Source organism: Sphaerodactylus townsendi, linkage group LG03 (genome assembly GCF_021028975.2).
Source record: "Sphaerodactylus townsendi isolate TG3544 linkage group LG03, MPM_Stown_v2.3, whole genome shotgun sequence".
NCBI lineage: Eukaryota > Metazoa > Chordata > Lepidosauria > Squamata > Sphaerodactylidae > Sphaerodactylus > Sphaerodactylus townsendi.
The window spans coordinates 95,166,793-95,192,327 of NC_059427.1; the positions used below are offsets into that span (position 1 = coordinate 95,166,793).

At 39.3% G+C, this 25,535-nt stretch overlaps 1 protein-coding gene and 2 long non-coding RNA genes across 7 annotated transcripts; 2 read left to right on the forward strand and 1 right to left on the reverse strand.

Moving 5' to 3' along the window:
• The first annotated feature begins 1,592 nt into the window (after positions 1–1,592).
• Positions 1,593–13,545, forward strand: DRD1 (dopamine receptor D1). Of its 5 annotated transcripts, none has more exons than XM_048490397.1 (3): positions 1,593–1,668; positions 10,260–11,119; positions 11,214–13,545. In XM_048490397.1, the coding sequence occupies exon 3, from the start codon at positions 11,845–11,847 to the stop codon at positions 13,201–13,203; it is 1,359 nt and encodes a 452-aa protein (XP_048346354.1). In that variant the 5' UTR covers positions 1,593–1,668; positions 10,260–11,119; positions 11,214–11,844; the 3' UTR covers positions 13,204–13,545. The 5 variants fall into 5 exon arrangements, with proteins under 5 accessions (XP_048346354.1, XP_048346355.1, XP_048346352.1 ...); XM_048490398.1 differs by lacking the exon at positions 1,593–1,668 and adding an exon at positions 1,791–1,884; XM_048490395.1 differs by lacking the exon at positions 1,593–1,668 and adding an exon at positions 9,527–9,629.
• Positions 13,546–13,784: 239 nt separating this feature from the next.
• Positions 13,785–22,179, forward strand: LOC125429349. The gene is made up of 3 exons (XR_007243979.1): positions 13,785–14,961; positions 21,429–21,433; positions 22,166–22,179. It is a non-coding gene; the product is annotated as an uncharacterized LOC125429349 (long non-coding RNA).
• On the reverse strand, positions 16,605–17,043 carry LOC125429350. The gene is made up of 2 exons (XR_007243980.1): positions 16,681–17,043; positions 16,605–16,645 (listed from the first exon to the last, which is right to left on the reverse strand). It is a non-coding gene; the product is annotated as an uncharacterized LOC125429350 (long non-coding RNA).
• Positions 22,180–25,535: the final 3,356 nt, after the last annotated feature.

Below are 25,535 nucleotides of genomic sequence, written 5' to 3' on the forward strand. Positions count from 1 at the left end.
ATCCATCCCTGATAACTCCATGTCTTTGCTTTATAGAAACCAAGGTTGAGAAGGCTCAGTAATATTTGTTACCCAGCTTTCACAGGTTGTGAACTTATTTCTAAGGAATCTCCACCAGCTGCTAAAAGTGTAACAGCACACAAATATCTTAAAGTAGCAATGGGGAAAATAACTCGGCTTGGCAATGCTAGAGGCAGGTTGGGTAGGGATCTTTTTAGACTATGTATACCAGAAACGGCTTGAAATGTATCTGCAGAGAATCCACAAAAGACCAAATTGCAGTTTAAATATTTTTATATAAGTTTTGGTTGCAAACAATCACACAGTGAGATGTTAAGGCATATACACACAGTTCCTTAAGTATATAGATAGGGAGGAAAAGATAGGTGGGATGATAGAGTGGGATTTGGGGAAGCAGGGGGTCATATGTTACCTAAATTCAGCTGAAGAAGATCTTGGAGAAGGCAAGGATTCAAATGACCAGTATCTGAATCCAGGCGAAGGACGAATTCGTGTCTCACACCAACAAGACCAAGGGAGGTTCAGGTTAGCAATGAGCAATGAGCTTCAGGTGTGCAGGACTTTTATAGGGTGGATCGCTAGTTTGGCGGGAAAAGAGACCCTTTGTATTAGGTTTCATTTCTTGCCTCTATGCTGGTTGCAGGGTTGAGCTAATTAGCAGCTCTATCTATTGATCTACTTCCCGGGACAATGCAGCCAATTGGTCCTAGATTACATCAGTAGCTCTGAAAGGCTTTACGCAGAGGTACTTCCTAAAGTCTCTGCCTTAAGTATTTAAATTTAGCTGGGGCTTGAGTGATTTAGGATGGGATCTGTTGTTAGGGAGATTGTATCTGAAAGGTGGGGGAAATGCAAGGAAGCAGCAAATTTTTTGAGAAATGTTTTCTCAAAGGTACAGTATCAGGGACTTCCAAAGAAAGAGCTTAGCGAGGTGTGGTGCTCAGGAGTTCTACAGACTCCATTATGCTAACGGAGTACTCTGGCAGGGTGAGATAATCAAAGATGCATGTCCTTGTTATGAGATGTCCAGATAATATTGCCTGGAGTAACTCATAGATTTGCACACAAATTGTTTTGCCTTAGGCTTGCTTTCAGCTTGGACACTCTGCTATCCACCCATACAAACAAGGAAACTGGCATTTTGCAGCACATAGCATGAGAAACAATATGAAATCCAATATTTCATGAGGCAGGGTATACAGGGCAGGGTTACATATTGTTATAGCTACCTAGTAACCTTCAAATGGCCATGGAGAGCTCAGTGGGCATTCTTTTCTTAAAGCTACAACCATCATTTCTGTTGTTGGGGGAATATTTAATCCACAAATGAGGTTTTTCTTAGATTTCAGGTTTTTTTCTTTTTCTTTGCAAACCTGGTACTTCCTTAAGGTTTGTAGGGAAGTCCTTCTATTTGTATTAGCATCATTGTACAGATCTATTGATCATATTCCCTATGGCATGCTTGGAATTAGAAATATAATAGAATTGTGCTGCTCAGTTCCCCACCAGGCTGATGCTCTGTCTGCTCTCTTATTTTAATTTGCCATCAAGACACAGAGGGAGAGAAAGAGAGAGAATGAACGAGTAACAGTGAGCCTGGGCAGATGTGACCCAATTCAGCAAGGGATAGAGCTAACAAGGAGCTGGGTAAGCCGCTACACCCACCCCCAGTGAGCTCCATTATGGGATTAATAGCAGGGACCCTGCTATTCATCTGGGAGGATGCAAAGCTCAGGCAGAGTGAGCAAAGGAGGGCATGCAGGAAAACTGTTACGTGCAGGCTGACTGACTAGGCAGGAGATGGCCGATCTTCTGGCTCCTGTGAAGACGGCCGCTGAGTCAGGCATCTGAATAGGTTGGGAGGTGGGCTGTTTTGCGTACTGTTTGTTTTGGGATTTGGGTGGAGGGAAGGCGGTCAGTTTGTGATTGTTCTACTATTCTGTGCCTTTCCCCCCTCACTCCTTCAATTATATAATGGATGTTTTGGGGTTGTCCCTGCATTTTGCTTTCTTGTTGCTAAAATTTAATGTCACTGTGTTTGCATTGCACAAGCTCAGTATTGGTGTTAACATTTGTAATTTTGTTTTTTGCATACTAGGAAATTCCCTCAGATATGCAGAAGTCTTTTTCATCTTTGAAATTGGTCCCATTGTGCTGCTTTTGTTATCTGCATCCTCAGTTTGACATTAGAGGGGCTTGCAAAGAATCATGGGATAGGGGAAGAATTTGGCAATCCCACCTTCATCTCCCTTCCTTCATGATTCTATTAATTTTCCGGGACTTGAGCAGCTGATTAGTCCTTCTCCCATTATTTCTTTAACTGATTTTTACGTGCTTTCAATGTTTCATAACTTCTGGAGCATATTCAGTTCTCAAGAGTCCTCTTGGAATTCCCCCCTTCGCTCTCTCCTTCCCCCTACCTACGTTGTGGTGAGATTGGTGGAAAGGAAACCAAGGTAGTTGCATTTAGATCTCATAAAAATCATAGTTGTCTAACTGCGGTAAGATCATAATTGACTAACTATGGTTAAATAAATCAACATTGAACTATGAGTTCAGTTCCCCATTAAATATAGTTGGTAGGGCAGCTGTGCTCAGTTGATCTCACTAAACAGTTAATTAAATTAAGCCATTTTTTTTTGCTTAATGTCTAAGCAGAACTAAAGTGATGGCTAATAACTGTATTCTGGAAAATGAATATAGTTTACAGCTGTAAAAGAGATGCTGTTTAAACTGTATTTTATTATGATGATATTATCCCATGAATTAGCTCATAAAGGATTTCATGGAGTCTAGTAATTGTGTTCTTTCGAACTCTTTCCTCAAGGATGATGTGAATGATGTTTAAAGGACAGGATAATAAGCTGTGGGAAGAAAAACATACACTATGGCTCAATTTTTGCTTTTTAAATAGCAGATTGAAACAAGCATTACTGTTAGCTTCTCAAGGTTAGCTAGTCATTATCTGTTCTATCTGACATTAAGAAGAATTATAGATGGCATAAAAGCAACTCTACAAACACCAAACCCTAGAAAATTAATCGCTGATTGTGCACGATAGCTCAGTAAGTTGTCTTTTTGTGACAGTTAATTCTCCCTCCTACACCTAGTCTGTGATTTCTTAGGTCTTTGCTTACAGGTCTCACTGGAGCAAGGCTGTAATGTTGACATAGGAGGTTTACTTTCAAATGACTACTTTTTTATATCGTGTAAAAATAACTTGACAGCAAGAGAGCAAAAGAATATCACAGGTTTTCATTCTGAAATATTTCCTGATCCTGAGATATACTTCTGCAGATTAAGATACTATATAATCAACTAATGTGTTTTAAAAAGCATTATTCTTAGAATTCTCATATGTGAGTTACGCTCAGATGGAGACTGAGACAGAGGCTGCATTCAGATATTACTATGGTTTGTACAATCATATCTACTTAGTTTATTGGGTTCAAGTACCACCTCCTACTTTGTATGTTAACCTTGATTTGTTTGCTTCTTGCCTCCTTTTTACAAGCAGAATGACATATTTCCTGTACTGCTATCTCTTTGAGTGGGCAGCAGCAAGGGAATATTACTACTGTGGTTTTTAAATTCAGATGAAATGAAGGAGTGAAGAACAATGTCGTGAGCTGCTTTACGTTCCTACTGGAGAGAAAAGCAGGCTATGCATATCTAAAATAAATACAAAATAAAATAAATAATAAACCCTGATTGCTATACATTCTGACTAACAAGCACACCACAAACTAGTTTTAAATTCCAGTGTGGTGCTGGGCAACAAATATCTATTTCTGAATATTAAAGTTAACAGGCTGTGATCAAAGTATGATTTATAAGATATATGAGGTATGATTTTACTCTCAGCCTTTAGGATACCCTTCAGTTATGTTTCCTTAACATTTCTTGGTAGGGCTATAATATTTATTATAATACATAAGCACAGATTATCACAATGAGTGTATCATACGTTTAAGCTTCAGGAAGCTTCAACAATTGGCTGCCTTTAGTTCCATTGCCTGGGAGAAAAGCAAGAGATAAATATTTTGAATAAATAGGGAAATGTGACTCTAAAGAGTCTGTGTCAAGAGGTATCTCCTGAAGGTCATCTGTGGCCTTCCATCAAATGTAAGTATGAACACCAGGCTGGAGAAAACAGAGATTCTTGTCACTCCCCTGCCATGTTCCTGGCTCCTGAGACCAGCAAACAAAAGGGGGGAACCCAAGTTCTAATTATTCAAGGTCCCTAGAAGGAGATATATACCTTACTGACTGATAAAGGAGCAAGCACCTATGACAGAATGCAGCTCCAGAGCTGATCTTTCTTATCTCAGAGCTGATCTTTTCTAGGCCACTATCCAATTTCCACCTCCTATTGTTTCCTTAAGTCCCACCAAAACCAGGAAGAAGTCAGGGCCATGCCAACAGTAGCAAGCAGAAGAAAAGAATCAAGATGTTGAATAAATCCTTTATTGTTACTTACCTGATGTGTTTCACCTGCGACTTCATTGGGGGATATATTGTAATGAGAGAAAATACAATCATAGAATAAAAACAAGCCATAAAACATATAGCTACATATAACCAAGGGCAATTCATTTAGAATAATTCTTTTTAAAAATTAGTTAATAATCTTAGTAACCTACATTCTGAAGAAGTCTTTTAGAAAATTTCAATATTATTTTAGAAGATTCTTTGATAATTTAACACAAGGAAACTAAGATAGTTTAACAGAACAGCCATTTTGCTTACCTATTGTAGTGTAAGTCTCCAGTCTCACTTTGAGCAATAAAGATAGATTTAGGCTCAAGGGGTCATATTGTATGATGCAATAGGTGTTCATTTAACCCCTTAAAAGACCATAGTTCAAAAACATTCTTAGGATCATTGTATATATATATTATTTATAGGAGTGTAAAATGCCTAAGAACTTAGTAGGTTCTCTTCATATCAAAATAAACCTTTATTGCTCAATTACAGGATGTTATAACTTTGAATGTAAAGATCTTAAATAAGGTGTATAAGTTTCAAATTTTCATTTAGCCAGCCCAGATGGCACCAAGGGCACTTTATGCACTTACTTTTCACAGTGCAACTGTGTGCTTTGCAGTGAGGTTACCACTTGCTTTTCTGTTTTGGATGCAAAGTGTCTCTAGCCCAGCCAAATTAATCCACCATTTTGTCTGCCCTCTGCTGCTATGCTTGCTTTCTCCCAACCCACTTTTTGGCACCTTTTTTTTGTTCCCCGTCTTTGATCTATCACAGTTTTGCTGGATTACAGAGGGTACATTGCTCCAGCAGTAGAACTTCAATGCCATTGTTTTAAAAATCCCTTCAGATTGCTATGTGGTATAAAGGTGGATGAGGTGTGACTATTGCTTGCCTGTTGCTTTCCTGTTTCTGTTCCCTGCTGCCTCATTTTTGTTTGTTTGTTGACTTTTCCCAGCGTTATTATGCTGATCCTTTGTTCCATTGATAGATACCTACACTTCATTTTTTAAAAAAAGCCCTTAAGATGGATGTGAAATGGAGGAAGTGGAACTTGGGGAGGGGAGGAGGGGAGCAAGAATATCCAAAGAGAGAATAATGAAAGGCAATCTCCCCTACTTTCCCTGCAGAGGCCGGGAAAAAGTTGCACTTTCACTACTTTTGGAAACCACTGGGATTCGCTCATCTGCAGTTCCGTCAGCTCAGGAGCAAGAAAAATGTGCGTGCAACTGAGAATCTAACCTGAGAGTAATGTACACTTGTCCCCCCCCCAAAAAAAAACACATGTGCATAAAATGCCAAAGATTACAGTACAATCCCTGACAAAGCCACAAGTGAAACTTGTTAGGATCAGGAAGTAAAAATGAAGGATTTATTCAACTCCTTCATTTTTTTCTTCTACCCTCGAAACTAGACCTTCTCTCCTCCTCAATCCAGGCTGTCATGTTGTCTCAAATGTCTGCCCACAGCCTCAGAACCTATCAGGCCAGCACCTACATTTATATTTCATACCCAGTTCAGATTTGTACCAGTGTTCTGGTCCCACTGCTGAGGCAATTGAAGAGTTTTGTTAGCCCCAACCTTTACGGTCCTTCTGGGTTGCTCTTTGTCTAACGCAGGCTGCCAGTTCCCTGCCTCTGCAGCTTGGCTGAACGCTCTCACAGCTGCAGGCCTCAAGCTTGGAAAACAGGAGTTTTAGCTCTTGCATTCTCTGGCTATAGGCCATTATTCCATTCTTCCCTGGGTGAGAGGATCTGTGCGCTGGTTCCCCCCACCCCCAGCATGGGTAGCTGAGTAGCTGTGCTACCTCTTTCATTTGATTGGAAGGATCTCTGTGTTCAAAGATTCTGTTTAGGGTTTGTGTTTTTCTATAAGATATTTGAAGATTTTTGAAGTTTTAAAAGTCAATATTGATTCATGTTGGAGTTCTGGATAGAAAGAAAGTCAGCTGTTTGAACTTACTTGAAAGTATAGTCATCTGAAGACAAGGCATCTTGTCTTCCTCCTCTGCAGGTGAGACAGTGAAGGTTACAATCTTTAAAGTTATTGTGAAAAGGTGGAAGTAAGCAACTTTATTTCAAAACAATATGAGAGTGTTAGTGCAATTCTAAGCAGAGTTATGTCATTACTGAATTCAGTTGTTAGAAAGATGTATTTCTATTTGGAACTGCACATGTTTTAAGGAGTATTGTGTTCTCCCACAATAATTGAGGTAAGTTAAGCTGAAAGGTCACACTCATGGCTGAAGACCTTTCTGAAGCCAGATCTTCCCAGTGAAGGCACACAAATATATGTATTACAACTAATGGTTGCTTCTTCAAGGAAAAACAAGTTTAACAGATAGGCCAAAAATGATGGTGTGTGTATATTGCCCTTTCCAAACAGCCAAAATAAAACTGGTTCTGGTGGGTTTTCTGGACTGTGTGGCTGTGGTCTGGTGGATCTTGTTCTTAATGTTTTGCCTGCATCCAAAATTCCAAAATAAAACATTCCAAAATTTAAAAATTTAAGGCAGGAAAATAAAACATTTTTTTCAGGAGATCCACATGTCTTTATCCCCAGAATGTTTTGAAAATGTTTTATTTCACCCTCCAAATGTTTTATTTGGATTTTCTTAACTAGCAACCCTTTTTCCAAAAAAATGTTTTCAAAACATTTCCTGTTTGCCTGTGTGGAGAAACAGGAAATGTTTTATTTCTCCTGTCCAAATTTGACACTCCATACCCTTCCCCTTTGATTCTGCTACTGTTCTTCTCTGCCATTCATCATTTTCTGCTGCTTCATAGATTTTCTGGTTGTCTGCCATTTGCTGAGGTTTCCTACGAATGTTTTCTCATCTGGCATCATGACTGCCTGCCACTTCCAACATTGCTATACACTAATAAATACATTTTTGCCTGCCGATTATGCAAACATGCCATTTTTTCTTTTGTGTGTTGTGGATTCAATACTATATACATTTCACATCAGAATCTGCAAGGCTTCAGATATCGAATCTCTGTAGCATAAAAGTCATGCATGCATGTTTTTTTAAAAAAGAAAAGAATCATTTTCACCTGAAACATTTTATTTTTACCGACTTTGTGGACAAACAGCCAAAAAAATGCAAAACATTTTAAATGCTTTGTGCAGAAAAAGCCTATGTGTATAGGTGTAAAACTGTAAGCCTGCTTCTCAAACACACTGGAGAAAAGCACTGGGTGGAGGATAAGTTATGAATCCTTCTCTTTTGGAGTGCCAGATCAGCTGTTTTCAAAGCCTGCTTTTCCCTGCAAGAAGTTGCCAATGGGTTGAATCTGAATTAAGTTTTCTGCTTATGTAAACCTTTTGTCAGTGGAACAGAACATTCTGGTTCCCCTTCCTCTGAAGCCGACTGATCTCTTTAAATGCTGCTCCTGTGTTATGTTCTGTGGGATAAGCGACCCTCAGGAGAGGCATGAGAGAAAATCAGGGGTCTGAAGCAGGAAGACTGAATCAATGGAAATCGCCCCACCCCTTCCATTACTGAAAGATTTAGTCTGGATTCAACCCATTGGGCTTAATACATCTGTTTATTAACTCACAATTTTTTTAAATTCCACCCTTGCTTCAGGGAGCTCGGACCAACATATATAGCCTCCCACAAATTTGTCCTCACAACCCTAACAGAATGATCAGTGGGCTCAAGGGCTTGGCAAGGAACTGAACTGACGGCTTGCTGGTCAAGTCCAACACCCCAGCCACTCTACCAGATGCTGACTTTCATGTATTTGCAAGTACTACGTAATCTGGTCCTTTTGCCAACACTCTTAACGGCTACACCATGTTACAATATGTGTCTCAGTTAGACTAATTCAATAGACCAGGCATAATCTAAGCAGGATCGCCTTTCCTTTTGCTTCAGATATGAAACAATGTGGCACTGCTTCTTTCTAATTTTCTTGCGATTAAAAAAATCCTGATGTTACTTTCTAACCATATTCATATGAACCAATGTGCATTAACATGCACTTCAGTTGTCAGTTGTTAGTAGTCAAACATGTATCCATCCCAGTGCCTAGATGTTTTGGGGAGGGGGAACTGTGGCATCGGAATGATTAAATGTGTGCATAGCACCTCTTAAATAACTGCATCTTGTATCGATACATTTTCAATACATGGTGGGGGGAGATGTTGGGATTATGCCTAATAGCAGCATTATATTTGCTGGTTCATGCTTGTTGCTACTCCTGTGCAGACATTATTTTCTATGTGGTTGAGATAGGGCCAGGACTGCACACTAGCTGACATTACTTTCTTGTACCTCCTTTTCATGTCTTCAAGGTCACATTTACACACAGGTTTATCCTGAAGGAAAAAGGCTCTGAACACATGATCCATAACCAGCAAAAATGAAGACCAGAGGTTGGGGCATACACACACAAATTGCTATGCAGATATGACTTTGAAAACATGGAGGTTATGCACAGCAAAACGCAAGGCCACTCGGTACAATCCCGACCCCCTCTCTTATGTAGAAACCCTGCGTAGGGCTAGAGGGAAGCATCGAAGACTTGGATCAGTGAATGTAATATTAGAAGTTTTCCACCAGAGAAAGGCAGCAAACTGGCAAATTTATATCACCTTGCTTCAAGCCTTGGAAGCACAAGACTAAAGTTGTATAGATAAAGACATCTTTTTCAGTTTATCATAATTGCTGCTGGAGGGGCAGCACATCCAAAGTAGATTTACTGTATTCAGAGGGGCTTACTCCCAGATAAGTGTTCACAGGATGGCACTCCGAGGGTGCTGGGATTTATGCGCCAAGCTCTTCTTTCCCCCTCACTCTCACCCCTTCCACCCTAATATACAGTAACTCATATGGATACAAAATAATACTGTCCATTAATATTAAGAAGCAAAGCTTGTTTTTGCCAGAAGAGGGAGCCAAGCCTACACAGAAGCCTGTGTGGCTGTAAGTTCGTGAACAATGCATTGCAAAGAAAGTCGTTGTGTGTGTATGTGTGTGGGGGGTGGGGGGGGGAGAGAAACCAGAAATAACCAGCAGCAAAAAGATGAGGTGAGTGTTGTTCCTTCAGCTGGGTGCCTGTACCATCGGCATCCCACAACAGCTGTATTGTGGGACAAATGACTTCTCTGTGCTGGTAAGTTCATGCCAGAGGGCAGACACCAGGCTCAAACCTTAGTGTCAGTTCAAATTATGTGTGTTTTATTTGCGGGAATTGGGGTTCGTGACTAGACATGGGAGTTCCGTTCCACCAATTATGTGGTGACTTTATGTAGTGTTTATTTTAACAAATTGCAGCTTGTGTTTTGGGTACCTTTACACATTTATACATATGTATAAGTGCACATATGTATAAATATAATGATACATAGAGTGCTTATGTATACAGAATGATATTGCTAGCTGAATACCTTCCTGGGTCTTCTGTATGTTTTACATTTTTGCAAAATAATATAATTGCTGTCTGTGTCAGTTGACTATCAAGATACTTAAATGTGCCTTGACTATTTTGGAAGGGTGAGAAAGTGCCATGGAATTGTAGGTAGCTCCAGTTAATACGGCATGTTCAAAGTGTTTGGATAATCTCCCAACCTCTCCTCTGTATATGCTTGGAATATTTGGAATACAGTATATATTTAACTGTTGAAGAGGAGTAAGAATAACATTCCCTGTGTGCATCTTTGATTTTAAAAATGTTTATTTGTGTGGTTTCTGTTATTACTTTCATGGCCTCATGCCTAGATTTTTCTTCTCTTTCATGATTTAGGAAAGAGACCCAAAGCAAAGAGACCTTTTCTAGTAAGGTGATGTTGCTATCTCCTACATTAGGAAGTAAGAAGCCTGTGCCATCAAAGTCCCTCGTTCAGCATGATGAAGAGAGGGTGTCTAGGAGCAGAGAGAGAAATCCTAGGGTCCCGAGCAGGAGACCCTGAAGAGGCTGCTGTACCTGGGCATTCGTAAAGGTAGAGGGATTATGAGTATGACCTAATCCCATGATACATAGTTGGAATGTGGATTCTTCTCTGAGAGCCATGGAAAAGTAGCTTGACAGTAAAAGACCTACGCTAACTTAGCATTGCACTCATATTTCATAAAATAGCCATCAGCTGGAAAACTACTACATCAAGGGCCAAAGGGATCTGTACTTTTTCCTACTTCTTCCTTCCAATGAAGACTAAGAGGCAACTGAAGCATCTCCATTATTTTTGCCAGAGAGTCGGGAATATTGTGCCTTTGCTTGGGATGATTTCATCCTGATGGGCCACTTCAACGGGATATACAAAGCGTGACTTGGGTGATGAGCTTTCCGACAGGACTGACTTGATGCACAGGGTTTGCACATGAATCATAAGGGATGGCTGGAAATTAAAGGTGTTTGCCTCTCCATTTGGAAGACAAATTTTACAGAAGCAGTCTTGAAAAGTCAGGTCTGGTGGCTTTTGCTGAAAAATAAACACCTGCTGTTCCACTCATTTATCTTCATGGCAACCGAAAATTATACTAGAGGCAATGCTGCCTGCCTTCTGTGATTGTATCTTTATGCTCTGCTATGCAATTCAAACTCTAAATAAAGTGGAAAGAAAACCACTCATCTCTGGACCAGAACACAGCATCTAACATAAAAAGGTAGGACTCGGAATTTCTCTTTAAAAATATAAATGAACTCCTGGTTTCTTATACATGTAATGTCAAAAAGTAAATTTATTTTCTTTGCCTCTAGGACTGTGACTCTTAAACAGTGTGGAACAATATGAGGAGTTGATTCCTGAGGCTACCTATAAAGAGAGCACTGACGTTTTAATTTCATAGCAGAAAGGTACGAAAGCTGGAAGGGTTTAAAAATGTCCTGCCAATTAGAGGGATGGAAAATTAAATTAGGAGCAAAAATACCTAATGTGTTATGCTTCGATAGATCTGAAGGGCTAGATAAATGGACACTGGACAAGCTGAATCAATAGCTTATTTAAGTGGGAATATATGAATGCTGCAAAGTGATTGTGCCCCTGTTCTGCCGAGTTTATTCATACAGGATTCTCTGAGGACTTTACAGTTGGCCTATTCCTATTAGAATATTCTATTTTAGGCTGAAATGCAGAAGGGCTTGCTGAGAAAACATGACTGCAATAGTCAGTTCTAGCTACTTGCCACAGAGCCGCTGATGTTTCTTAATGAGATTCCTAAGGATGATGGGATCTCCCCCCAAGGGCGAAGAGTATATAGAACAACCCTTATGGGGTCTGCCTGGTGGTGAGTAATTAATGGACACCTAATGTCTATTTTGTGAGCTCTGCAAGGACAAGAGTTGATGTCATCATACACACCCATGATATGATATTGCTTCAGGAGAAAATATGACTTGGAACAACACCACTATGGATGGGGCAGGGTTGCTTGTGAAAAAGGATTCCTGCTTCCGAATCCTCACCGGCTGCTTTCTCTCTCTGCTCATTCTCTCCACGCTCCTAGGGAACACTTTGGTCTGTGCAGCTGTTATAAGGTTTCGCCACCTGAGGTCCAAAGTGACCAACTTCTTTGTGATCTCTTTGGCAGTCTCAGACCTTTTAGTAGCAGTCCTGGTCATGCCTTGGAAAGCTGTTGCAGAGATAGCTGGTTTCTGGCCTTTTGGATCATTCTGTAACGTCTGGGTAGCATTTGATATCATGTGTTCTACTGCCTCCATCTTAAATCTGTGTGTCATTAGCGTGGACAGATACTGGGCCATCTCCAGTCCATTTAGGTATGAAAGGAAAATGACCCCTAAAGCAGCGTTCATCATGATCAGCGTGGCATGGACCTTGTCTGTGTTGATCTCCTTCATTCCAGTGCAACTGAACTGGCACAAGGCTAAGACCACAACCTTTTTAGACTTCAATGCTAGCTTCCAAGGTGTAGCCATGGACAACTGCGACTCCAGTTTAAATAGGATGTATGCCATCTCTTCCTCTCTTATTAGCTTTTACATCCCAGTGGCCATCATGATAGTCACCTACACAAGGATATACAGGATTGCTCAAAAACAAATAAGACGCATTTCAGCCTTGGAAAGAGCAGCAGTGCATGCTAAGAACTGTCAAACTACCACTGGCAATGGAAACAGCATGGATGGCCAGCAGCCAGAAAGTTCCTTCAAAATGTCCTTCAAGAGAGAAACTAAAGTCTTAAAGACGTTGTCAGTGATAATGGGGGTGTTTGTATGCTGCTGGTTACCCTTTTTCATACTGAACTGCATGGTCCCTTTCTGTGAACCTGGTATACCTTCTAGGGGAGCAGAACCTTTTTGTATTAGTTCGACTACTTTTGATGTTTTCGTTTGGTTTGGATGGGCCAATTCTTCACTGAACCCCATCATTTATGCCTTTAATGCAGATTTCCGAAAGGCATTTTCAACTCTCTTGGGATGCTACAGACTCTGTCCTGCTTCCAGTAATGCTATAGAAACAGTTAGTATCAACAACAATGGGGGCGTAGCCTTTTCCAGTCAGCTTGAGCCCAGAGGATCCAGCCCCAAAGATTGTAATTTGGTTTATCTGATCCCTCATGCTGTTATATGCCCAGAAGATGATGACATTTTGAAAAAAGAAGAGGAGGGGGAACTGTCTAAACCTCTGGAGAAAATGTCTCCAGCCCTATCAGGTATCTTGGATTTTGAAACTGATGTTTCTTTGGAAAAGATCAATCCCATCACACAAAATGGTCAACATAAAACCTGAGTGGTAAAGCTAGCCTATCAAATTGTAATAGTATATGAAAGATAGTTGAGGAGTTTTACTTACGAAAGTATTTTATTGTAAGAGTTAAAGCCATCATAAAAGCCCAGAGCTCAAATTAACTGCTGTTTGATAGAAGCATAACATTTAAAACAAAAATTTCTAATTTATATAACATTGTATTCCAAAGTTGTTATGTGTTGTTCATATTGAAAGGAAATGGATGTAAGATGCTGATATCATACAGGTGCAAAGAAAACAACTTCAGCTGGATCAATATATACTGAAACTGAACTGGTCGAAGCAAATAAAGTTTACTATATGGATAAAATGTATTAAGCTACATATGAGATTTCCATTTGACTTGCATAAATTATTCATGAATGTTTTATAGGTTGCGAGTAAAGTTGGGTGAATTGGCAGTGTAGATCAGGGGTAGGGAACCTGCGGCTCTCCAGATGTTCAGGAACTACAATTCCCATCAGCCCCTACCAGCATGGCCAATTGGCCATGCTGACAGAGGCTGATGGGAATTGTAGTTCCTGAACATCTGGAGAGCCGCAGGTTCCCTACCCCTGGTGTAGATGATGCCTTTATAAAGATTTCCAAACGTCAACCAAGCCTTATAACAAGAGTGTAATATTTTTTAATAGCAGGAAAATAAGTGTCAATACCGGCTTTATTTATTTATTATTTAAAATTGTTATTTTTTTCACATTACAACAGATCTATTTATCTTATTTTAATATATGTCAAAATAGTGAGATATTTTCAGGGTCTCACAACAACTGCATTTTGACCAGTTTACTAGTCAGCACTTTATAAAACAAGTATTTGGAAAGTCAGTCTTGCTGGGATAACTAAAAACTTGTAGTTATTCACAGAATGAATAAAAAAGCAATGTGACAGAAATAGGTGTACTTCAAAAATATAGGACCAGAGTTGACTGAATGACAACTTGTAGATTTTGTTCCCTTATCCAAGCAAAACTAATGATAGCTATTTCTTTTGAAGTTTCATATTATGTTGACTTTAGTTTACTGTCAGCATGTGAAACTGTGTATAGTTTACCTTTTATGTGACTCCCAACTTTAAAGATGAATCGGTCTGAGAAAAAAACCACCTTAGTTCACCGCAAAAAAATATTTACCATTTTGTAAAATGAAACCACCCCTGGTTAAAACTTTTCTTATTTAAAAACTTGATTTTGCCCCTCTGGGAAAATGGCCTCCCTCATACATGTGTCTATGATAGCTAAATACCGACCTCCATTTTCCCCCGAATACCAGATGCTAGAGACAAAACAATGGGGAGGGCTGCTGCCCTTATGTCCTGTTTGTGCCATCTCTAGCTCTGCACTTCTCAGAGTCATCTACTTGGCCACAGTGCAGAATAATATTCTGGACTGATCCAGTGGGGTTTTTCTTATGTTCTTATGAAAATGGTATTTAAAAAACCAAAAAGAATCTTATGCCATATGTTTTAGTGATACTATACTTCTCTCAAAGCATATTGTTTGCCTGCTACAGTCTTCTATTTGGAATGACACCTGTGAGACACTGTAGTACAAAAATTAAATTTAGTTTTTTGCTTGTTTGCTATCCGTTGCAGAATAAATAGTGCCTCATTCCTACTTTGGATTCAGACAGTGAATGGTTCAGCAAAACCCCCCACACACTAGAGCTTCAAAAAAGTTGCCAAGATTTACCTCTAGTGTCTGAAAATTAAAAACAAAATTCCTGGCACCTTCCTTGTGTAATAGTGCCAATGTAAAATGAAACCGATAATTCAAGAAGTCACCAGCATTTAATGTAAACAAAACATTTCAAGAGAACATTTTTTACTTTGGTCAGTGGTGGAGATTAAGGAAGGTTAGCAAAACCCAAACCTTCAGAGAAACTACTGGTAGAATTAATAAAGATGTGTAGTCAGGATAAGATGAGAGAGATAAGTTAGAAGCCTAATAAAGATATTCATCCCAAATCAGGTCTGTGTTATTCAAGTCTTGTGAATGTTTTCATAATTTTATTGCCTGTAAGCTGCTTTCATACATATAATAAAATTATTTTGTGAACATAAGGTCAAATAAAGCAATTTTCATTGCATTTGTTAAATACATCTTGTTTTTTTACGCTATGTTGTTTTTATAAAAACCATAGTGTTCTCCCATTTTCTTTCTTTCTTTCTTTCTTTCTTTCTTTCTTTCTTTCTTCCTTCCTTCTTTTTTCCTTCTTTCTTTCTTTCCTTCCTTTTTCTTTCTTTCTTTCTTTCTTTCTTCCTTCCTTCCTTCCCTCATTCCTTCCTTCCTTCCTTCCTTCCTTCCTTCCTTCCTTCCTTCATCAGAGTGTTTTGCTCCAACAACTATTGTGACATTTTCCGTACTTAGCTTTTTGCCAGCGGAGGACATGTCCCACAAAAACATCGTTCTGGCTCTCTTTTGAAACTTAGTGCTGTGTGAACTGATTGATTTCTTCCCTTGTTAAAACACTCAGAAAAAAAGTAATTCTTTGGGTATGACCTCTAGAGAGGTTTCTGGCTTCAAGGTTCTGTAGCTGTTGTTTTTTCCATGATGAACTGTATGAAGAACAATAAAGAATGGAGGAAACATTCTCTTTGAACGAAAATAAAGTTGTATGCACATAAGTTTTATGCGTAGTGAGGAATTATATCACCTCTTTTTTATGAGTAGGAGCACTTTCTTTATATTTTAAATCTGGACATTTTCCCCATTTATTGTGAATTTTCAGTTTTTTTTATTTTTCAAAGAAGGATAGAAAAAAGGATCAAGTGAGGAATCTTTGGTCTGTAATTAAATTGAAGGCATCAAACACAACAACTGGATCAAATTTTGAATTTATTACCTTGTTCCATATTTTCCAAATTTACAATTGAATTCTGAATAAATTGTCAATGGTATATTTAAACTGTTTTAAAGACAAATCTAACCTCCCATTCATAGTCTTGTATTAGAATTAAAGCAACCTGTGCTTCTGATAATACATTTCCCTCAGAACTATTAATAGAGTATTTGTGCCTGCTGGAAATATATGAAACGTTGTTTTGATTTTGAGTCAAAAAGCTGCAGAATTAAAACTGTTAAAATTATGGTGAAAGTGTGCATGAGAGGTGGCAAAAGAATGAATTATAGCCAGTCTGCACTCTTCTATATTGTTTATTAATATTTTACAGGAGTCCTTCCTTTCCCATTTGGGTGAGGAAAAAGGAAAGAGTGCCTCATGCGTAAATATGCCCTGCAACTTATATTGTGTGCACCTTTTCGTAGAAACCTAGAATATACTATACTTAGTTTTTCTAGAGTTAACTGAGTATATATAGTACAGATATTCAAACTGACCTCTGACACTTGACAATTCACAGACTAATAGCGTGTATGGATTTTTTTCTCTGCTCCTCATGTGTTTTTCAATTTGTGTTCCTCTATGTTCTGACTACCTGAGTTGCAGGCTATACACTTAACACCAGATACCGTAATTTTTTTTCCAGGAGTTGTATGGAAGGTTTGTATTTTCTCAGCCCCCCTACTTTGGTGGATTATATCTGAAAATTCATTGTAGTCTCACTACACCCCAGCAAATTAAATTTCTAAATATTATATCCTCCTTTGGAACCTTGAAATATATCCTCTTTTATTATATCCTCTTTTGGAACCTTGAAATAATTCAGGTTTTCTTTTAGTGGGCATACACTTAATTTGAATGAAATGCCATTGAGGTAGTTATCATCTATAGTGGAGAAAGAGCTTCTCTGATGTGTGTGTACACATTTCAATCAAGCACTTACTTTTTTTCTTAGGCAAATTCCGCTTGGGCCAAAAACAGCGGTGTGAAAACGGTGTAAAAGGGTTTAAAACGTTTTTCACACTGTTTTCATACCGCTGTTTTTGGCCCATGCAGAATCCACCTTAGACCTAGTATGTGATTTTATTTTAGCCATGAACCCAGTCTCTGTAAGCCCTTTATGTGTCTCAATATTGCATCTACCAGCAATTTGAAATGATAACAAAGGGAAAAATATTTTCCTAATTCAGTTCTTTCCACTTGAGAGGCCTCTTGTGTATCTGAAAGATTATTATTATATTATCAAATGGAAGTGGAATTATAGCTGGGATACAACACTGCACAATTTGATGATGCTGGTACTTGCTAGGAATCACAATCAAAACACAGGTGAAGGAGGAAAGTTAAACAATATGGTCCGGGGGCAGGGGATTAATGCTAAGCTATATGGCAGGTAGGGAAAAATTGACAGACGGCCTGCTCTTCTAGAGCACCCCTGCTTTGCCTGTTGTTTCTGTTATGAGTAGCATTTCATCTTTTAAATTTCTTTTTTAAAATAATTTTTTTAAGGGAGAAAATATTTGTTGGCAGATGAAAGAAGGCCATTAATTATTTAATTACCACGTTAATCAAGGACTTTTTCCAATCCATGTTGACAGGAAGCTGCAGCAATTACATTAAAATGATACCAAGGTGGCGAGGGGGAGGGGGAAGGAGAGAGAGACCATGACCAGAACTTTTAAGAAATGGACTGAGAAGACAATAGTACAATGACTGGTCAATGATGCAGTCTGGATTCTTTGTAACAAAGTGAACGAATGGTGGAGATTCTGGAGAACAGTGCTTAATCCGTGGTGGCGAACCTTTGGCACTCCAGATGTTGTGGACTACAATTCCCATCAGCCCCTGCCAGCATGGCCAATTGGCCATGCTGGGAAGGGCTTGATGAAGTATGATCCTAACATCTGGAGAGATGCTAAAATGCTCCACCAAACTATCAGTGGAGGTTGTTCCTTTTAAAATGTGCAGACTAAGGTCTCTGAGTGGTCTACAGACCTTATTAAGAAGGTTTTGTACTTCTGAGGAGAGGGAAAATTGCAGCTAGGCATGTGAAACATTATTTGAGGGGAGTAATAGGGAAAGGGCCATCTCATCACAGAGAGGTAAACCCAGGCTTGTCACTGAGGCCCTTTGATAAATTAACAATGTAATGCAAATTTGCATGGGTAAGAACTCCTTGGCCCTTCTGTAACCACTGGTTACAAAAGAAAAGCAGATAAGCCTACATTACTGGTTCTGGTGGGTTTTCCGGGCTGCGTAGCCGTGGTCTGGTGGATCTTGTTCCTAACATTTCACCTGCATCTGTGGCTGGCATCTTCAGAGGTGTATCACAGAGGGAAGTCTGTTACACAGCCTGGAAAACCCACCAGAACCAGTTGAATCCGGCCATGAAAGCCTTCGACAATACATTGAAAGCCTACATTACTTTGATTGCTTCCACATATGGTATTGTTGAAAAGACAGAGAACTAGTGGTCATATGCATGAGACTCCACAAACAAAGAATTAATCTTATGGGTGACTCTGAATTGTGTTTTTATTGTCATATGGCATGCTGGAATTAAACACAGATCCATGCACAACAAAGTCTACCCATATGATAAACATGCATGTCAATGCACATTTAATGCATTTACACATTATATTTTTAGAAGTACAGTTAAAAACAAAATGTGAGTAGTGGTCCTTGGTGTGACAGTCATAGATGAGCTTAAGCAACGGTGCTGAAATTAGAACATATAACTTGTATCACTTCATGATGGTTTATTCCACAATGTCAACTGAGCACAGGAAGATGTGAAGATAGGTGAAAGGACTGGGTGTAGTTCTTTTTCTTTCCTCTCACAATTATTCTCTGTGTTGCATGCATTCACCTTTTCACTCTTGTCTTTGTGTGGTGGTCTAAGCACTAGACACATTATAAATAGAGATGCAGTGACATGGACAGAAGCCATTTTCTAGACCTTGCTTGCTGGTTGACTGCACAAAAGTGTCCTGACCTGGCTCTACTGCTGCAACTCCTCCAGAGATAGGGGGCTTGTTAGATTTATTTTTGGAATATTTTGAAATATTTAATTTTTAATCTTCTTGAAGGTGCTACCAATAATGTGTCCCTTCTTGTTTTTTATGTTCCTGGATTGTGACAGGGGAATGGATTATAGTGTAGTTCATGGCCTCAGGACTCCCATGTAAGAAACAGAGTTAGTTTGATTTTCCTTCTTCCTGGATCAGCCATTAAGCATCAGGTCAAGATGGCCAGGCTATCTCAGTCTAGCCCTTCAGTGCTGCATTCCAGCACCTACATCTCATTTCTGCACCAGCTTACTGTTTTCTCACCAACATGTTTTGAACTTCTGTCTCCTGTGACATTAGAGAAATTATTGTCCCCGTTGCCTGGCAGTAAAACTGGCATTCTTTTCCCTTCCTGGGCACTATGGCTATCTCCATACACTGGAGTAAATATCTATCAGCATATATGGGAAATTTCCTGTATATGTTTTGGCAGGGTTAGCTACTTATGATCATCACTACTCCATTCTCTGAGGCAGAATGAAGACTGTTTAAATATTAAATGAGAAAACAAGGTACCATATTCCAAACTTCCCTGCAAAATATTCCTACATAAAGTAACATACACATCCCTTGGCCATTTGAATGGGCTCATAGAGTGCTGTTGTTAAATCCAAACAGGTCACAGTGCATGTCCCTGCCCCCTGGACCCATAGCCTATAATAACAAAAATATGAAATTTAGATAAAATAAAATTATACACATTTACTTATTATTATGGTTACAGAATCAGAAAATAAGAACTGTTGTGATCACACAGCTGCTGATAAAGTAAAAGATCCTGGAGTGAAATTTGCTTGTTCACATATGAACATTTTCTAAGAGAGAAATAACTTATTTCATGTGGAATGAAGAAATTATCCAAAGCAGGAAAATATGGTTGGGAATAACCAGCACTTACCGGTAAATTTCTTCCTGTGTGTTGGATAGTGTTAAAAAGCTCCTCATGTATAGATTCTGTTTTTTTAGCACAAAAATAGCTTCATATTAAATTATTATTGGATATCCTAGTTTGGACTAATGATAATATAGAAACACACAAATCACAGGCAGAAGCAGGTGTTAGGAGCCATTTTGCAAATTCAATTTATATAGCAATCCCAGAATATTTATCTGACTGTAAAAGTAATGAGTTTTCGGGGCTTCTGCATATAGTCTACTTGATTTTAAAAAGGTATTATATTTTCATTAACCCATAGGGTATAGTTATGAAAAGAACAAGATAATATTGTTAATTTTATGACTTGTAATAATGAACCAAAAAAGTAGAACAAATGCTTCTTGGCTATAACATGCTAGCTTTATGGTCCACAATAAGCCATTTTTGCAATCCGGAATATAGCTATATTCTGCAAAGCAGCTTACGAGTAACTACCGTTTATATCATTAGTGACAGATAACGCTGGGCGTGTTAAGCTTAAGTGGAAGCGGAAGAGCGAGGGCAAACCTTGGCTTCAGCCTTCAAATACAGATATATGATTGAAATGAAGTGCAGAGTGTTTGTTCCATTCTTCTTAGAAGCACAGCAAGCCATCCAAGGTCAACAACTTCAGTGATATATAACAGCAGTGCTCTGAGGAAAAACAACAACTGAGGCTTGCTTAATTTTTCCCAATTTAGACCGAGCAAGGGGCAAAAGGAGGTGTAATGATTTAAAATATTGTTTGTGTTGTTCTTTAAAATGAGAGGTAAGTTGTAGAAGGAAGGGGGTGGAAAGGGGGATGAGAGAGTGGAGAGACTGCGCTGAACTGAGAGAGAAAGAGGCTGTCTGTGCTAAACTGATAGTGGAAAAGGGCTTGATGATGTTAACAGCCTAGTATTATGCGAAATGTAGAACTGCCCAAAGAAATAGGCAGAAACATTGAGAGACTAAAAATAGTCAAGTCGTAATAGGGTCTCAGAGATGTACAGAAGCGAGAGAGTGGATTGATGTGAAGTGAAAGTCACCTCAGCAGAAGTCGCTGCCTCAGGTTGTTTTATTTATTGTAAATTATTTCTTGAAACCTTTAAGCTAAAGAACATATATAAGTAAAATTTTAATTTGTTAAATGTAACCTGGAATCCCACACTAGTGATTTCCTCAGGATCACATAATCCTTTGAAAGTGCTTTAGAGTTTGGACACATTACTTTAGGAGGAAATAAAAAGGGGTCTGGAATTAAATTCCTGGGGGCAATGATGTATAGATATGGAAATAAAGGAATAAATAAACATTATTTTGCACCTATCATATTTATTTACAAAGGAATAAGAGACTGGTCGTCACAGGAGGCATACACTTCCCTCACTCTTGTTGGGGTAGTAAAAGTCAGTGTTAAGCTGGGATTCTTGTATGAATTCCAATGGACTTAGAGTCAAGGCTGGAGCCAGCATACCCTGAGGTGAGCAATTGCCAGGGTCCCACGGGTCATGGTGGAGCCCACTCCTGCTGGCCCCCACCCATGTACCTCCACACCACATGTTTGCATGCCTTCCCCAATCTGTCTGCTTGAGCTGCTCTGCCAGCCATTCTCCCAACTACTCAGCCTCATTGGAGAGAAGGCATGTGCTGCACAGAGGCAACATTGCTGATGGCCATGGCAGCAGCACTTCCAGCAGCTCGCACCAGGGCAGTGCAGTTGGAGAAAGGATGTGCAGGTAGTGCAGGCAATTGAGTATGCAAGTGGGATTGCTTAGAAGTGGCAGAAGGACCCAAAGGCAGGTGGGGGGCACAGAGATATGAAGGTGGAAAGGTACGAGAAGGGCTGGTGGTAGGCTGACTGAGGATTTGGGCACTGTTCACTCAGGGCCCCACAAAATCTGGAACCAGCCCTGTTTACAGGGGGTGTCAGTGTTAGTTGAGAATAGCGCTGTAATAGACTTATAGAATGGGAACAAACATTTTATTTACTCACAAGAAATATTAGAGTTTCCCCCCTTAAATAAACAAACAAACAAACAAACAAACAAACAAACAAACAAATAAATAAATAAATAAATAGCTAGCTAGCTAGCTAGCTAGCTAGCTAGCCTTACAGTCACAAACACGTTACAAGTAAGTACTGTAACTGAAAAAAAATGTGTATAACATTTTCAGAGAGGTTGCCTTACATTCTTGGTCTGATCTGTTGGGTAAATGTGGTATTGGTTGTATATCCGGTCCCTTCTGCACATGCAAAATAATGCACTTTCAATCCACTTTCACAATTGTTTGCAAATGGATTATGCTATTTTGCACAATACAATCCAGCTGCAAAGTGCATTGAAAGTGGATTGAAAGTGCATTATTCCGCATGTGTGGAAGGGGTACCAAATATATTCCCTGTGGTTCTTTGTATCATTGGAGGTGGGATTTGTCCATCTTGCTCTGTGGAGAGATTTCTTCTCCAGCAAAAGAGACCTCTTACTGCTGGGCAGTGGGCACACAAGTACCTCTGGGTATTACAGTTGTATCTTTTTTCATTTTATAGTGTTGTGCTTTATAATAACTTTACAGAAGTTCTGTACTATAAGTGTCTATAAGAAACAATGATTTATTTTGTTATGATAGTTGGCTTAGATTAGGGTCATATGGGGTGCCCAGATAGATCTTTGTCTATAGGACCATGGTGGCTCAGCACTCTTGGTTCAAAATCCTTTCTTTTCAGCAGCAAAAGCAGACTGCTTTCTCACCCCCAAAAGAATGGTAGGAGCAAAGAAGGGATCTGGAGCTTTATACAATTTTAAGGGGCTGCTACTCAACTCATTCTGAGAAACTCAGAGCATTGAACATGGAGCAGATTTTCCATTAAGATAATAGTCAGGCTGAAATCTGCTGGAAAACAATTTGAAATGATTTTTGACCATAAGACTTGTGGCTGCCTTGAGATGGTAGTAATTGCATGCCAGCAAGCTGATATAAACAGCTTCACTTTGACAAGGTTTACGAAGTCTTTGGAATAAATACTTTGCTCAATTGCCTCCCAATCTGGTTTTTACGTATTTTGTGTTGCTTCCCTTTTAACCTGTCTTTAAACATATCATCCAGTAGCATACATTTTATTACTAAGCCCCTTACTTTATTGCTGCTCAGGGTGATGCCAGGAAATAGATTTATCGTTTCATATATTACTCAAATAGACACAAATTAAAAAAGCTCATAAAATTTTATACTGAGTGATTTCATTAAACACTACTTCTACTTCCTCTTAAGAAAAACAAAATGACCCCTTCTTCTAGTATATTATTTGACTCTTCATTTAAACCAGAGCCCCCCCCCAAAGTGAGTTGTAGCCTGCATTTACAGAGTTAGAATATGCAGAGCAGTTTAGAAAGATCTTTCTAGATAAAAAAAGGATCTAAGTTATTATAATTCTAATAGAAAATACAGGTAGCTATATTGGAGGATATTTATAGTAAGCTAAAATGCAGGATGCAGGATAGTGAAGCTCAGCCTAATGAATTTTTGCAATCACTTTTATGTGGTCCAAATGAGCTTTCCTTATCCCTTAAGTCTAGCCATCAGGTAGGGCAGCATCTTATTTGTGTGATAAGTCCTCCTGTGCTTTTAAGGGCTATAAAAAGCCTCATAGAAGTACCTGACAAGGGAACTGAATGGAATAGAACAGTGTTAACACCGTTGTAAGCAGTAAATGAATTCTAAAAAGGTTAATCATTTTGAAATATTGTAACCTGCTATTGTCTTAAAAGCGAAACCTTAAGACAAGAAGAGAATGTCAAAACATTCTCGTTCTTCCACCACCAAAACCAAACGGCCTTGAAATTCTGTTGAGATTTTTAAAATTCTTTTTAAATCTTTTGACATTTTCTAAACATTTCACCTAAGTTTATATGGCAAGAAAAGAAAAGAAGGGACTGAGAGATGCAGTGGATCTAGAGTTGGCTCTAGGGTACTGATGGTAGAATTCCCACTCCCGCTCTGATGTTTTTTGGATGGCCATTGTTAAAACCATTAAGAGCTCTTTCTCACTTTTTACAGTGGGGAAGCCACTGCAGCTTTGCTCCTTCTTATGTTTTGAAAGGTAATGTCAGAAAGGGCCCTGGCCTTGGTAGGTCCGTCCCATGCAAATGTCATGCTGTCTGATGCTCAATCAATACTGCTTTGGGAAGGGTCAGATCTGACACATGGCCTCCTCCATGCGGTTGTCTAACATTGCCTTCAGTTGATGGACAGGAGCCACTTCACTACAGTTCTCAAGGTCCAAAGAGAATGGGACAAAGGTCTCTAACAGGTGGATATAAAGTAGCAATGAGATTTGTTTCTGTAAATTGAACACAATGGTAAAACTTATGTTTAAATCACCAGTATATACTAATCCAAAGGAGTACATTGTGTTCAGCCAACACCTTTCTGTGGTGCTGTAATAGCACAGTATGGACTTTTATGTATGTGGTTTTTATGCATGTAGGGAGCTGAAAGCAGGCCATTAGTATTGCCAAAATATGTACCATTCCCTGACTTAAAGGCAGGGAAAATGTATTTTTAATGAAGTGAATGCTCTTCTCTGCCAATGGGCTCCCCGTGTGATATGCAATTCTGGTCACAGTTTATAGCAATGCACTTCCATTCATGGCAGGCAGGGAAAACAAATGACAACTTGTCATTAAGAAAAAACAGAGCAGCACATGGGAGTCCATGCTTTCTACTTCCAAGTATCCTTTCAGTGGACCAGACTTATTCCCTATGCCAGCTGAAACCTTATGTTTGTTTTGCAATTGAATTGAAATGTGATATTGGCCCATTATGCATGGAGTGCTTTCCTCAAGGCTGTGCACTCTGCAGTGGGATCATAGTGGGGTCTCCTTATGTTTCTCTGTTTATACACAAGGAAGTGCCCACTGCCTGCTGCACAGCTTGCCTGATCCACTTTCAGGTTGCTCCTGGTTGATTGCACGATTGCTGTTTTTTTAAGCCCTTAAATTTTTCCCCTTGTTTGTTTTCATCACTACTGGAAAGGCTCATTATTGTATTTTTGGTTTGTTTGAAAAAGCTGGCTGTCAATCCCCCAGAAATGTTTGCGAGGAGCTGGGGGTGGGGGGAGAAGACCAAAAGGAGTGGAAATCCTGAAGCCAGGGAAAACACTGAGGTTTGCCTGCTCTCAGGAACTGTGGGGCTTCTGGAATCTACTGCACCATAAGTCTGAGCACATCTGCAATCAAAACTCTGCCCCAAAGGAGATGTACCCTCACTGTGGGTGTATAATGGGTCACTATTATTACAGAGTGGGATCAGATTCTTTCTTCTGTTACCCCTCAGCCCCCTTTTCCCAAGAAAGGCATACATTTGTTCTCTTTGAATTTTGATCTGTCCTAGAGAAGTGAGCAAATATGTCAGATATGTAAGCCTGTGTCTTTTGAAGAATACTGATTATATTCTGGAATCTCCTTTTGGCGCACATATATATAGAGGCTGCTCTAGTGACTTTTAAAA

Coding starts and splice junctions, on each gene's coding strand:
- DRD1 (XM_048490397.1), top strand. CDS start 11,845: ATGACTTGGAACAACACCACTATGGATGGGGCAGGGTTGCTTGTGAAA.